At 44.2% G+C, this 15,821-nt stretch overlaps 1 protein-coding gene across 4 annotated transcripts in view; it reads right to left on the bottom strand.

Annotated features, from left to right (window-relative positions):
* ITGB3BP (integrin subunit beta 3 binding protein) overlaps nucleotides 1-15,821 on the bottom strand; it is a 93,990-nt gene that overhangs the window by 28,212 nt on the left and 49,957 nt on the right. For 3 of the 4 annotated variants that reach the window (XR_004536683.1, XM_033917224.1, XM_033917225.1), the window contains exon 8: nucleotides 13,641-13,712. Coding sequence is in view for 3 of the 4 variants with exons in the window: in XM_033917224.1 (XP_033773115.1) it covers nucleotides 13,660-13,712 (53 nt within the window). In the remaining variant the exon portion in view is untranslated. Of the gene's footprint in view, nucleotides 1-13,499; nucleotides 13,713-15,821 lie in introns of those variants that run through there. The other variant, XM_033917223.1, reaches the window with a different exon arrangement.

The raw sequence follows: 15,821 nt of genomic DNA, 5'->3' as shown, positions 1-15,821 counted from the left end.
GCTCAGAGCCTGGTGTCATCAAGAAGGCTTCAGGTACATAGGAGGATGGGGAAATACATGGAAGGACAAGAAGCTATATTGCACTGATGGGCTACATATTACTACAGCAGGAAAAAGAAACCTTGCAGAGAAATTTAGACAATATTTTTCCAGGCATTTAAACTAGAAGGTGGGGGTGGTGTATGTACGAAGGACAATTATAAAGACCACCCCCGGCAAAAGAAAAGATGTGATAGTAGTAAAGGCTGCAACATAAGCAATATCAGCAACTCATTTCTTAGTATTGCAAAGGAAAGTGAAACGACACAAAAATCCATACGAAGAAGGAGATTATCGCTGAAAAATAGCTGGAAAGCGATGACCACAAATGCTCGCAGTCTAAGCAACAAAGTTCATGATCTGCAAGCCCTGATATTAGAGGCAGATCTAGATATTGTTGCTATCACAGAGACATGGTTCAGTGAATCACATGGATGGGATGCAAACATACCGGGATATAATCTTTTTAGGAAGGACAGAGATGGTCATAAAGGTGGAGGAGTAGCTCTCTATGTAAAGATCAATATCCAAGCGACCGAAATGCAAGGGACCTGGGGAGAGGAAGAAGCGATATGGATTGCTCTGAAAAGAGAAGATGGAACTTCTATCTACGTGGGTGTAGTCTACAGACCTCCGACTCAATCGCAGCAAATTGATAAGGATCTGATTGTGGATATCCAAAAGTTTGGAAGGAAAGAGGAGGTTCTGCTGTTGGGAGATTTCAACCTGCCGGATGCGGACTGGAATGTTCCGTCTGCGGAATCGGAAAGAAGTAGGGAGATTGTGGATGCCTTTCAAGAGGCTCTGCTCAGACAAATGGTGACGGAACCCACAAGGGAAAAAGCGATATTGGATCTGGTCCTCACAAATGGAGAGAGTATCTCTAATGTTCGAGTGGGTGCTCACCTGGGTAGTAGCGATCATCAAACGGTTTGGTTTGATATAACGGCTAAAGTGGAGAGCGGCCGCACGATACTTAAAGTCCTAGATTTCAAACGTACGGACTTTAATGCAATGGGAAAGTACCTGAAGAAAGAGCTGTTAGGATGGGAGGACATAAGAGAAGTGGAAAGACAGTGGTCTAAGCTGAAAGGAGCGATAAAAATGGCTACGGACCTTTATGTGAAGAAAATCAATAAAAACAAAAGAAAAAGGAAGCCGATATGGTTCTCCAACCTAGTGGCTGAGAAAATAAAGGCGAAAGAGTTGGCGTTCATGAAATATAAAAAAACCCAAGAAGAGGAGAGCAGAAAGGACTACAGGGTGAAACTGAAAGAAGCCAAGAGAGAGATACGTTTGGCGAAGGCACAGGCGGAAGAACAAATGGCTAAAAATGTAAAAAAGGGAGATAAAAATTTTTTCAGATATATTAGTGAAAGGAGGAAGATAAAAAATGGAATTGCTAGGCTAAAAGATGCTGGGAACAAATATGTGGAGAGTGATGAGGAGAAAGCAAATGTGCTAAACAAATACTTCTGTTCTGTGTTCACAGAAGAAAATCCTGGAGAAGGACCGAGATTGTCCGGCAAAGTTACACGAGAAAATGGAGTAGATTCTGCGCCGTTCACGGAGGAGGGTGTTTATGAGCAACTTGAAAAACTGAAGGTGGACAAAGCGATGGGACCAGACGGGATCCATCCCAGGATACTAAGGGAACTCAGAGAGGTTCTGGCGAGTCCTATTAAAGACTTGTTCAACAAATCTCTGGAGACGGGAGTGATTCCTGGGGATTGGAGGAGAGCGGATGTGGTCCCTATTCATAAAAGTGGTCACAGGGATGAAGCAGGAAACTACAGGCCGGTGAGCCTCACTTCAGTTGTTGGAAAAATAATGGAAGTGTTGCTGAAAGAAAGGATAGTGTATTTCCTTGAATCTAATGGGTTACAGGATCCGAGGCAACATGGCTTTACAAAAGGTAAATCGTGCCAAACGAACCTGATTGAATTTTTTGATTGGGTGACCAGAGAGCTGGATCGAGGACATATGCTAGATGTAATTTATTTGGATTTCAGCAAAGCCTTTGATACAGTTCCTCATAGGAGGCTGTTGAACAAACTTGAAGGGCTAAAGTTAGGACCCAAAGTGGTGAACTGGGTCAGAAACTGGCTGTCGGACAGACGCCAGAGGGTGGTGGTTAATGGAAGTCGCTCGAAGGAAGGAAAGGTGACTAGTGGAGTCCCTCAGGGTTCGGTGCTGGGGCCAATCCTGTTCAATATGTATGTAAGTGACATTGCTGAAGGGTTAGAAGGAAAAGTGTGCCTTTTTGCAGATGATACCAAGATTTGTAACAGAGTAGACACCGAAGAGGGAGTGGAAAATATGAAAAAGGATCTGCAAAAGTTAGAGGAATGGTCTAATGCCTGGCAACTAAAATTCAATGCAAAGAAATGCAGAGTAATGCATTTGGGGATTAATAATAGGAAGGAACCGTATATGCTGGGAGGAGAGAAGCTGATATGCACGGACGGGGAGAGGGACCTCGGGGTGATAGTGTCCGAAGATCTAAAGGCGAAAAAACAGTGTGACAAGGCAGTGGCTGCTGCCAGAAGGATTCTGGGCTGTATAAAGAGAGGCGTAGTCAGTAGAAGAAAGAAGGTGTTGATGCCCCTGTACAGGTCATTGGTGAGGCCCCACTTGGAGTATTGTGTTCAGTTTTGGAGACCGTATCTGGCGAAAGACGTAAGAAGACTTGAGGCGGTCCAGAGGAGGGCGACGAAAATGATAGGAGGCTTGCACCAGAAGACATATGAGGAGAGACTGGAAGCCCTGAATATGTATACCCTAGAGGAAAGGAGAGACAGGGGAGATATGATTCAGACGTTCAAATACTTAAAGGGTATTAACGTAGAACAAAATCTTTTCCAGAGAAAGGAAAATGGTAAAACCAGAGGACATAATTTGAGGTTGAGGGGTGGTAGATTCAGGGGCAATGTTAGGAAATTCTACTTTACGGAGAGGGTGGTGGATGCCTGGAATGCGCTCCCGGGAGAGGTGGTGGAGAGTAAAACTGTGACTGAGTTCAAAGAAGCGTGGGATGAACACAGAAGATTTAGAATCAGAAAATAATATTAAAGATTGAACTAGGCCATTTACTGGGCAGACTTGTACGGTCTGTGTCTGTGTATGGCCGTTTGGAGGAGGATGGGCAGGGGAGGGCTTCAATGGCTGGGAGGGTGTAGATGGGCTGGAGTAAGTCTTAACAGAGATTTCGGCAGTTGGAACCCAAGCACAGTACCGGGTAAAGCTTTGGATTCTCGCCCAGAAATAGCTAAGAAGAAAAAAAAAAAAAAAATTTTTTAAATTGAATCAGGTTGGGCAGACTGGATGGACCATTCGGGTCTTTATCTGCCGTCATCTACTATGTTATTGTCTCCGAACCTTCCAGTGTCGGTACCGACTGAGCCGTCGGTGCCGTCTGTCGAACAGCCTCTTTTATTGTCATCGACTGTTTCGGCACCACAAAAATCTTTGTCCATGCCGGTTCTGTCAGCAGAACCAAAACGGCGTGCTACTCCTACGGTGTCGGAGCCGGTACTGTTCTCTGAACCTCGTACCGTTCTACATTCTCCAGGTACCGTATCCACTCGGTCTGGTAAATCGGTACGCAAGACTAAACATACTGATACATCGACTCCACTTTCCCAGGGCCATTTACAATCGGTACGGGACCCTGACTTGTGGGACGATTCAGATGATCCCCTCGGTACCGAGGAGGATTACACATCTGATGAGGAGGAACCATCGGTGCAGGATACTACTGCTAAGCCAGAGCACTCCTCCTTCACTAAATTTTTAAAGGAGATGTCAGACACTCTGTCTATTCCTTTAGAGTCTGACTCTAAAAAATCCAAGGCATTTTTGGATGCCTTGGATTTTGACCAACCTCCTAAAGAGTTTTTAAAGTTACCCCTCCATGACATCTTGAGGGAAACTTTTTATAAAAATCTTGAAACTCCTTTGACAATCCCAGGAGCCCCAAGAAAACTGGAATCTCTGTATAAAGTGATTCCAATACCTGGATTTGACAAACACCAACTTCCCCATGAATCTCTGTTGGTAGAGTCAACCCTAAAGAAATCTGCAGGAGCCAGTATGTATGCCTCTGTCCCTCCTGGCAGGGAAGGAAAGGCCATGGACAAATTTGGAAAGCGTCTTTACCAAAATGCCATGCTGGCCAACCGCTCAGGTAATTACGCATTCCACTTTTCATTTTACCTGAAACATCTCGTTCAACAGGTAACCTCTTTCCAAAAGTATATTCCGGACCGTAAACTTCCTGCTTTTCAGCAATGTACCTCTAGTCTTTTGCAACTCAGGAAGTTTATGGTCCGTTCTATTTATGATACTTTTGAACTGACGTCTCGTGCTACTGCTATCTCTGTAGCAATGAGAAGATTAGCATGGCTGCGGGCCTCAGAACTGGACGTAAACTATCAGGACCGGCTTGCCAATGCGCCTTGCCTAGGGGATGAGCTGTTTGGGGAGTCCATGGATACCACCACACAAAAGCTCTCCGCCCATGAAACTAGGTGGGACACCTTGTTGAAAAACAAGAAGAAACCTCCTCCTCCTCGTCCATTCAGGCAACAATCTTCATATCAAAGGAGGTTTTCTGCTCGACCGGCTCAGCCTCATCCTCCTCAACCTCGCAGACAGCGTCAGCAGCAGCAACAGGCTCGTCAACAACAGCAGCCCACTGTCAAACCGGCTACTCAACCTAAGTCGACGCAGCCCTTTTGACTCCTTTCTCCAGGACATTGCCAGTCTTCCTCCCTCATAATAATAATAATAATAATAATAACTTTATTTTTCTATACCGCCATAGTCAGGCGACTTCTAGGCGGTTTACATTGTAAGAAGGCTGGACATTCAGCGAATAACAAGTACAGTACAATACTAATACAATACAATAAATCCACGTATAATACAGTAGAGTGAGTCCAAATTCAAAACATGCAATAAGTTTAAATACAGTACCGAATAAAGGGACTAGATGCAGTACAATAGTCTAAATGGTAACTTACATATTAATTGGAGATCTAAGGGTAATGAGTGTCTGAAAGATTTAGAACATCCGTGAGAGGGGTCTTAGTGGGGAGGGGACCGTTTTAGCCAATGAATTTAGCGAATAGGGTGGTTTTGATCGATTTGCGGAAAGTGTTATAAGTCATGTTTGGTTCGTTTATGTGGTTTTTCAGCCAGGTTTGCTGTCTGTTCGCTTGGAACTGGAAGGTTCTGTCCAAGAAGGATTTGTATCTGCAGCCTGTAATCTTTGGGTATGCAAAGATGTTTTTGTTTCTGGTCGTTCTTGTGGGGTTGTATAGGGTGAAGTGAGTTTGTAGGTATGAAGGTGCTAGTCCCCAGGCTTGTTTGAAACAGGTGCAAGCGAATTTAAATAGAATTCGCGCTTCTATTGGAAGCCAGTGTAGTTTTTTATAGTAGGGGCTGATGTGATCGTTTTTTCTTAGTCCAAAAATTAGGCGAACGGCGGTGTTTTGTATTAGTCTCAGTTTTATTATTGTTTTTTGTGGGATGCCTAGGTAGATGATGTTGCAGTAGTCAAGGAGGGATAGGATCAGTGCCTGTACCAGCAACCTGAATGAAGAAGGGTCAAAGTATTTTTTTATGGTTCTTAGTTTCCATAGTGTGTAAAAGCATTTTTTCACTAGTGAGTTTGTGTGGTCGGTCATAGTTAGGTGAGTGTCAAGAGTGATGCCCAGTATTTTTATGTTTTTGGAAATTGCGTATTCGTGATTATTTATTTTTATCGATGTTCTCGTAATTTTGTCATTGGGACTAGCCAGAAAGACTTTTGTTTTTTCTGCGTTTAGTTTTAGTTTGAAATTAGTGGTCCATTTATCGATTTCGGTCATTGTGTTTGAGAGATTATCTATAATTTCTTTTGTGATGTCGTTTAAGGGTATGAGGATGGATATGTCATCCGCATAAATGTAGTACATTAAATTTAGTTTTTGTAGTAGGTGACCTAAGGAGGCGATATAGATATTGAAAAGTGTGGGGGATAGGGGGGAACCTTGAGGTACGCCTGAAGGGTTTTTCCATGGTTTTGAGTAGTTTCCATTGCTGATTACTTGGTAGGATCTATTTGTTAGGAACTCTTGGAACCATTTCTTTGCCTTTCCTGAGATTCCCATTGCTTCAAGGCACAGTAGCATGATTTCGTGGTCTACCAGGTCGAACGCGCTGCTGAGATCTAATTGTAGGATCAGTGCGCTTTTGCCCTTGCTAAAGAGATCATAAAGGTGGTTCAGCAAGGAGGCTAGGACAGTTTCTGTGTTGTATCCTTTTCTGAATCCTGATTGGTGATCGTTAAGGAGGTTGAATTTGTCTAGGTAATTGACTAGTTGAAGGTTGACCAATCCTTCCTGTATCTTTGTGAAGAGGGGAATGCTTGCTATGGGTCTGAAATTGGGTGTCAGTGCTGGGGAGGCTTTCTGATCTTTGGGGATTGGAGTGATTAGTATATGTCCCATTTTTTTGTTTAGTGTTCCGTTTGCAAGGGCGGATGTTAGCCATGTAAAAAGATCCTTTTTAAATTCTAGGGGGGCAGTTGACATGATTTTAGAGGGACATGTATCAAGTAGGCAGTTAGATTTGGTGTACTTGTTAAATAAATTTAGGAATTGCTGCCAGTTTGGGTATTCGAGGTGGTCCCATAACATGTCTACTCTGGTGTCTTGGTCATGGGGATCCAGGAATTGGAGAGCATTTGATGTGGATGTGGGTAGAGTTGCTCTTAATTCGGTGATTTTGTTTTGAAAGAAATTGGCTAGGGTTTGTGCTGATGGAGTTTGCTCAGTATCCTTTTTCAGTATTTGTGTTGTATCGGTTATAGTTTTTACTAGTTTGAATAATTCTTTGCTGTTTATTTTTGATGTACCGATTTTATTTGCATAATGCTTAGTGCGTTTTTCTTTGATCAGATTTTTGTATATTTTCATTTTTTGTTTCCAGTTTGTCTTGTCTGAGTCATTGTTTGTTTTTTGCCAGATTCTCTCCAATTTTCTTAGTTCCTGTTTGGTGGTTAGAAGTTCACAGTCAAACCATTCGTTTGGTGGTCTATTTTTCTTTTTGTATGTTTTATATGGTGCTATTAGGTCTAAGAGTTCTTTGCTGTAGATTTCCCATGATGCGGGGAAGTCTTGAATTTCATTGTTTATGGGTTGTAACTCGTAATGGGTCCAGAATTCGGTTGGGTTAATAATGCCACGGGTGGTTACTGTGTTCGAATTTGCGTTTTTGTGTTTTTGATGTGTATTCTGTTTCTGCCAACGTAGATTGAACTTGCCAATGAAATGGTCTGACCAGATACATTTTTCCCAGGGACCTGAGTGGTATTGTATTTTGGGGGTTAGTATTTCTTTGTGGGAGAAGGTGATTAGATCTAGTTTGTGTCCTTTTTCGTGGGTTATTTCTGTGTCTGGGTTTGGAAAGTCCAGTGACATAAGGAGGTTGGCGATTTCAGTTATTTCTGGTTTTGTCTTTTGTTCTAGGTGAGTGTTTATGTCACCCAGAAGCAGGTTGTATGAGCCTTTTAGGTTAGATAAGGTAAGGAATTCGGCGAATTCCTCTTTCGCGCTTGACCATTTTTTGGGTGGGATGTAGAATAGAGTTGTGGTTAATGATTCTTCTAACTGTGCGTTAGTGATTATGCAAGTTAGTATTTCGAGGTTATCTGAAGATTTGGAGTCGGTCATGGTGTAATTGTAGTGATCTTTTAGGATGATCGCTAGTCCTCCTCCTTTTTTCCAGTTTCTTGATAGTGGGATAATTTTATATCCCTGAGGTAGAAATTCTCTCATGATAGTGTCGGTGTCAGCGATCATCCATGTTTCTGTCAGAAACAGGAGATCGGGTTTTGTTTGTAGTATCCAATCATTTATTATGTGGGCTTTGTTTCTCACGGAACGGGTGTTTAGGTAATATCCCTTAATGTTTTCGTAACTGTTAGCTGTAGGGATTTCCGAAAATGTTATCTTTTTTATGTTTCTGTTGCAGAGCTTGTTCTTGTGTGGTTTGCGGTGTTTGCGGTGTTTGCGGGTGGTGTTTAGTACTGTGATTTGATGAAGGTCTTGTTTTGGCTGGTTTTGTAGGAGTTGGAGAGGGTTGGAGGGATTAGTTAGTTCGATTGGTCTGAGCCAGGAGATGGGGTAGGTGTGCATAGGTTGGGGGAGGTTGTCTTCATTGCCCCAGCATTTAGAGCTTAATAGGCATAGGTATAGAATCCCTAAGAGTAGTTGTTGTTTGTTGCAGCTTGCCATGTTGTGTGGTAAGGTGAGTGGTTCGGGTTGTGATAAGTGAGGACTATTGCCTGGCTGGGTGTGGCTGGGTCAGCAGATACTAGAGAGGTAGTGGTGGGGTGAAACTGGTTTTGTAGACGAGTAAGTTGGGTGAGGGGACTGAGTTGAATTGTGAGAGCGGGTTGGGTATGGGAGGAACTTACGGTGAGGGGTAGCGAGATCTTAACTATGAATAGAAGGATAATCATACAGTAGAGTCTGTGGGGAAGACAGTTGTGGCTGGTTGTGCCTGTAGTACTGGTCATGTAGTAACATATAGTAATTATTCATGCATTAATTGTACAGGTCATGCACTAACAGGTTGTACATATGGTTGTAGGCTGTTCTTGCATTAGTTGGTTATACGTGCGGTTAAATAATATTATGTTTGTTAAGCAAGCAGTTGTGCATACGATTACATAATGTTATGCCTATTTAACATGCAGTATCAGTCTGCGCATGTTGACTGTTCGTACTGGTCCAGTAATAAACATGCAGTATACAATTGTAAATGCAGTGTAAACATGCAGATTCTAATTTTAATGTGTACTTATCCTTGTTCTGGAGTGGTGCTTTTCGCTCAGGCGCTTCGCAAAGGTGCGTGCTAAGGTGCACGCGCCTTTGCCGTGCGCCTTAGCCGGCGCGCCGAACGGCTGCGCGCCGTTCTCGCAGGCAAGAAAAGGTATTCGCCGAGGGGGGGCGGAGCTGGCTCACACGCCCGGATGGGAGGGGGGCGGTTTCACTGGAGGCTCCGTGGAGGAGCCGGCCCCGAGATGAAAATGTGCTGCCGATTGCAGCTGAGGGTGTCCGACGAGGGTCTGTGGCAAAAACGGCCCGAAAACAAGCTGAGGCACGCTCTGCCGATTGCAGGCTCAGCTCTGGGCTCACCGTTCTCGCAGGCAAGAAAAGGTATTCGCCGAGGGGGGGCGGAGCTGGCTCACACGCCCGGATGGGAGGGGGGCGGTTTCACTGGAGGCTCCGTGGAGGAGCCGGCCCCGAGATGAAAATGTGCTGCCGATTGCAGCTGAGGGTGTCCGACGAGGGTCTGTGGCAAAAACGGCCCGAAAACAAGCTGAGGCACGCTCTGCCGATTGCAGGCTCAGCTCTGGGCTCACCGTTCTCGCAGGCAAGAAAAGGTATTCGCCGAGGGGGGGCGGAGCTGGCTCACACGCCCGGATGGGAGGGGGGCGGTTTCACTGGAGGCTCCGTGGAGGAGCCGGCCCCGAGATGAAAATGTGCTGCCGATTGCAGCTGAGGGTGTCCGACGAGGGTCTGTGGCAAAAACGGCCCGAAAACAAGCTGAGGCACGCTCTGCCGATTGCAGGCTCAGCTCTGGGCTCACCGTTCTCGCAGGCAAGAAAAGGTATTCGCCGAGGGGGGGCGGAGCTGGCTCACACGCCCGGATGGGAGGGGGGCGGTTTCACTGGAGGCTCCGTGGAGGAGCCGGCCCCGAGATGAAAATGTGCTGCCGATTGCAGCTGAGGGTGTCCGACGAGGGTCTGTGGCAAAAACGGCCCGAAAACAAGCTGAGGCACGCTCTGCCGATTGCAGGCTCAGCTCAGATCTCATGTCCTCTACCTCAGCCCATAGGAGGTCGACTACAAATTTTTCTATCTCGCTGGGAAGCAATCACCTCCGACCAGTGGGTACTTGCTATCATCGCCCACGGCTACTCCCTAAATTTTCAGACTCCTCCACCTGTAAGTCTGCCAAAAGAGTCTGCTTCCAACAAGGCTCAGTCCCTCCTCCTCGCTCAGGAGGTTCAATCCCTCCTTCTTCTCAATGCCATCGAACCAGTTCCTCTGGACCAGCAAGGCCTGGGATTTTATTCCCGGTACTTTCTTGTACCCAAAAAGACCGGAGATCTCAGACCAATATTAGATCTCAGGGATCTCAACAAATGTCTGGTCAAGGAGAAGTTCAAGATGTTATCTCTTGCCACCCTATACCCTCTTCTTTCTCAGGAAGACTGGCTATGTTCCCTCGATCTCAAGGAAGCGTATACTCACATTCCAATTCATCTGATGTCCAGACAATATCTTCGCTTTCTTGTCAATCAACATCATTACCAATACAAGGTGCTACCCTTCGGCCTAGCCTCCTCGCCCAGGGTATTCACCAAATGTCTGATTGTGGTCGCAGCTTATCTCCGCTCCCACAACTTTCAAGTCTTCCCTTACCTGGACGACTGGCTCATCAAGGCTCCTTCTCCTCAGTCCGTTCACAAAGTCACCGATCAGACCATTTACTTCCTTCGACTGTTGGGGTTCGAAATCAATCTACCCAAGTCGCACCTCATTCCAACTCAGCGACTTCAATTCATTGGAGCCATTCTAGATACTGTTCAGATGAGGGCTTTTCTTCCTCCAAACCGCCTTCACACCATCCTTCATCTCTGTCAGCAGGTGTTCCAGCAACCTTCCATCTCTGCGAATCACATGATGGTGCTCTTGGGACACATGGCCTCCACAGTACATGTCACTCCCTTCGCACGTCTCCACCTGCGTACTCCTCAATGGACCCTAGCGACTCAGTGGTCACAAGCGACGGATCCTTGTTCACGACACATATCTGTGACCTCGTCTCTTCGACAGTCGCTTCTTTGGTGGTTGAAATCATCAAATCTATCCAGAGGTCTACTGTTCCATCTACCTCCTCATCAACTGGTCATCACCACGGATTCCTCCCCCTATGCATGGGGAGCTCACTTGAACGAGTTCCAAACTCAGGGATTTTGGACCACCCAGGAAAAGAAACACCACATCAATTTCCTGGAACTCAGAGCGATGTTTTACGCCCTCAAAGCTTTCCAACATCTCCTTTTTCCTCAAGTTCTTCTCATTTGCACAGACAACCAAGTTGCAATGTACTACATCAACAAACAGGGAGGGACGGGATCCCGTCCCTTATGTCAGGAAGCTCAAAGGATTTGGACCTGGGCGACTGCTCGTCACCTATTCCTGAAGGCAGTCTACATCCAGGGGGAACAGAATTGCTTAGCAGACAATCTCAGCAGAATCCTTCAACCTCACGAATGGACTCTCGACCCCTCGACTCTCCAGTTCATTTTCTCTCAATGGGGCACTCCTCAAGTGGATCTTTTTGCAGCTCCCCACAACCATCAACTGCCCCTGTTTTGCTCCAGACTTTACTCTCCTCACCGTCTGGAACCCGATGCATTTCTCCTAGATTGGACCAATCTCTTCCTTTATGCATTCCCTCCTCTTCCGCTCATGCTGCGCACCTTATTCAAGCTCAAGAGGGAACAAGCCACCATGATTCTCATCGCTCCACGGTGGCCCAGACAGCATTGGTTTTCCCTTCTACTTCAACTCAGTTCCAGGGAACCCATACCTCTTCCTCTGTTTCCTTCACTGCTTACACAGCATCAGCAAACACTGCTTCATCCCAACTTACAGTCTCTGCACCTGACAGCTTGGTATCTCTCGGGCTGACTCCAGCTCATGCTCTCCTTTCTCAGCCTGTCCGTTCTATTATTGATGCCTCCAGGAAACCGTCTACTCTTCAATGTTACCAACAAAAGTGGTCTCGGTTTTCTTCCTGGTGCCTGTTACATCACCATAATCCCATATCTACAGCAGTGGGACTGGTGTTGGACTATTTATTGTCCTTATCCGACTCTGGTCTTAAATCCTCTTCGATAAGGGTCCACCTTAGTGCCATTGCAGCTTTTCATGAGCCGATTCATGGAAAACCCCTCTCAGCTCATCCCTTAGTTTCAAGGTTCATGAAGGGCCTTTTCAATGTGAAACCACCTCTTAAAGCCCCTCCTGTTCTATGGGATCTGAATGTGGTTCTTTCTGCGTTGATGAAGCCTCCTTTCGAGCCGTTGGCCTCAACGCATTTTAAATTTCTAACTTGGAAAGTGGTCTTTTTAATAGCTCTCACTTCTGCCAGGAGGGTCAGTGAGCTCCATGCACTAGTGGCGGATCCACCTTTCACTGTTTTTCACCACGATAAGGTCGTCCTCCGCACACATCCCAAGTTCCTTCCTAAGGTTGTGTCTGAATTTCATCTTAACCAATCCATCGTTCTACCTGTTTTTTTCCCAAAGCCTCATTCTCATCCAGGTGAACAGGCTTTGCATACCTTGGATTGTAAACGTGCTCTGGCTTACTATCTTGATCGCACCAAACCTCACAGATCATCTCCTCAACTGTTTTTGTCATTTGATCCTAACAAGTTGGGTCATCCTGTATCTAAACGCACTCTGTCCAATTGGCTTGCTGCTTGCGTTTCTTTTTGTTATGCTCAGTCCGGCCTGACATGGAAGGTTCTGTCACGGGCCACAAAATTAGAGCTATGGCAGCGTCTGTAGCTTTCCTCCGTTCCACTCCTATTGAGGAAATCTGCAAGGCTGCTACTTGGTCCTCAGTTCATACTTTTACATCTCATTATTGTCTGGATGCATTCTCCAGACGGGATGGACACTTCGGCCAATCTGTTTTGCAAAATTTATTTTCATAATGGCCAACCTTCCCTCCATCCTTCTTTTTTGTTAGCTTGGAGGTCACCCATCAGTCAAGAATATGCTGCCTGCTTGTCCTGGGATAAAGCACAGTTACTTACCGTAACAGGTGTTATCCAGGGACAGCAGGCAGATATTCTTGCGTCCCTCCCACCTCCCCGGGTTGGCTTCTTAGCTGGCTTATCCTAACTGGGGACCGCGCGCCTCTGTCGGGCGGGAAGGCACTCACGCACGCGCGGTGCGGCCTAGCTAGAACTTTCTAAAGTTCTTAGAGTGCAATCACTCTAAAATTGTCCGTACCGGGGCTCCGTCGGTGCCGTCACCCATCAGTCAAGAATATCTGCCTGCTGTCCCTGGATAACACCTGTTACGGTAAGTAACTGTGCTTTATGTAATTTCCAGTATAGTTTCATAGTTCATGTAATTGCATTTCTACCAAGTAGCAAGACAAACTAAGGGCTCATTTTACGAAGGTGCGCTAAGCGTTTTAGCGCGCGCTAGCTGAAAATCTACCGCCTGCTCAAAAGGAGGCGGTAGTGGCTAGTGCGCGTAGCAATTTAGCACGCGCTATTCCGCGCGTTAAGGCCCTAGCGTGGCTTTGTTAAAGGAGCCCTAAATGTAAAAATCTATTTTAGGAAAACAGAAAAAATAATGGTGAAAGTAACACTTTTTTTTTTTTTTTTTAATTAAACCAATAGTAAAGCTAGTTTTACATAAGCAGACAAAGACAATTAACCAGATACACAATTATATTTAAAAATTAGTTTAGAAATGACCTAGAGCTCATTACTTAAGACACCAAAACTGATTACCTGCAGTAGCACATCTAATTCAATGAATAATAGATATAAGAAATTCATAACTGCTGATGGGTGGACAATAATCTGTGGAGAAACAAAAAACAAATTGCCGGAAGAACATTAGTGAACTGTAGCTCTGGTCTTGGTTTATTTAGTTTAGGTAAAAAACAGAAGTCCTTTTATTAAGTCCTCTTATATCTTGGCATCCCAAGTCCTCTAAATTTTCTTCCCACTTCTACCTCTAACCCTCTGTTGTAGTTCCTTCCTATTTCTCCTACTGTAAACCGCGTCGAGCTCTACGAACGTGGAGATGATGCGGTATACAAACCTAAGGATTAGATTAGATTAAGCTGCAGTAAGAACTAGTATGTGCTTACCACAGCTTAAAAGGGATTACCACGGAACACACTGAGGTGTCCTCTTATAAAATCCCAATGTGTGTGCACAAACCATGTGCAAAAAAGTTTCCTATTCAGTATTTTTCTTAGAGGGGTGTGTCTGGGGGGCAGAGAACATATGTGGCAGTACAAATCTTAGTGCAACCACATTACTGCAAACTGATTAGTGCATGGAACCCTTAAGGCCTGATTCTGTGTCAATCACTTGTAGGCGATGCATCAGAATTGCGTTGTTTTTTTTTTACAGATACCTTAAATATAGGCCAAATACTATTTTAAAATTATATCATGCCTTTTAGACTATATTTAAACCACAAGTGGGGAATCTCAGAATGCCACCTGTCCACTATCATATCATGCAGTACAGTGTGGCAGCACTAGTCACTGGCTCACCCAAACGTGTCTTTTGATCTTTTTTCTTTACTTTTTTTCTAATTTTCAAAATATAAATAATTATCCTTATTTAATATTTCTGCTCTTCATGCTTTTTCCTATACTACTTAATAAATAAATACTCCAATAGTTCACTTCAAAAACATTTCCAGGATTTCAATTCATCTTTGTCATTTCATTTATTTCAATTTCATTTCAATAATTTTTCTAATTTTTCATATCCCCTAGATAACTTAGCTTATTAGTTCAATGTCGCTGTTACACTACGCCCCACCAGTTTAAATATATGCCAGCATTTTATAGGCCTACATTTAAGGCATCTGACTGACACCTATGGAAGCGCCTAGGCATGCCTACAGATGCCTAAGGTCACCTCCAGCATAAGCCACGTCTACGCTTGCCTTAGGCATCCATAAGTGTGCAAATACCGCATCGATTTTTTAAAAAAATGTGTGGCCTGATTGGTCTGTTAGACAGCGGTAGTACGCCTACTGCCATTTATGATAGAGACTGCCTACAAAATGGCTGTGTGCTAATTGCAACATTAATGCATGGCTGCTAAGTAGTAAAATGAATCTATTTTCAACAATCAGTGCTATTTAGTTCTTACAGTACATGATATAACATCAATGGAAGAAAGAGTTTGCACTTCCTAGAAATGTTAGGGTGACTGCATTTCCTATGTTTTTTGCTTGGGGACTAGTATCCATATTATCTTGACCATACTATAAAACTGGGATTTGCAACTGGGATTAGGCCAAACAGGCTGCAGGTTGATCGATGAGGCAGGGCCGAAGGCAAATATCAGGTCTCTATGCCGAAACTGTATAAGAGACTTACAGTGAAGCAAAGGAAGGAGGATCCTCAAAATATTGTGGTACGTTTCAAACCACATATCACTAACAAAAATGAGAGATATTTTCTGTATTTGTTTTAATATGGAACTATGTATTCTATCATGTTTTAATGTATTATGTTACAATGTTTTACTGCTTTTGATTCCCTGCAGGGAAATGCTATTTTAGATAAATAAAAATAAGAAATTCTCTCAAAGATACACACATTGAAATTATCTAGAGAGACTTTTAAAGGCCAGACTGTGAGCAAGTACTTCACTTTTCACATAGAAAGTATGTCTTAAACTTTTTGCTGAATTGTATTCAGACACACATGCAAGCTGTGAATATATGAAAGAAAGAAAAAAAGCCTATATGCCACCGTTCTCTAGATGAGACTAATAATTTCAGATGACTGTGTGTGTCCAGATCTTTTACAAAGCAGATTTGTCTCTGGGGCCACTCTTTGTCTGAACACGTAGGTAGTATTATGTATTATACTTTTTTTCTCATCATGTTCTACTACTGCCTTAATACATTTACAGATCTACAAGGAAAAGAACAGT

Source organism: Geotrypetes seraphini, chromosome 12 (genome assembly GCF_902459505.1).
Source record: "Geotrypetes seraphini chromosome 12, aGeoSer1.1, whole genome shotgun sequence".
NCBI lineage: Eukaryota > Metazoa > Chordata > Amphibia > Gymnophiona > Dermophiidae > Geotrypetes > Geotrypetes seraphini.
Note: the sequence above shows the minus strand (reverse complement) of the source record. Positions and strands in the feature narration are given on the sequence as shown.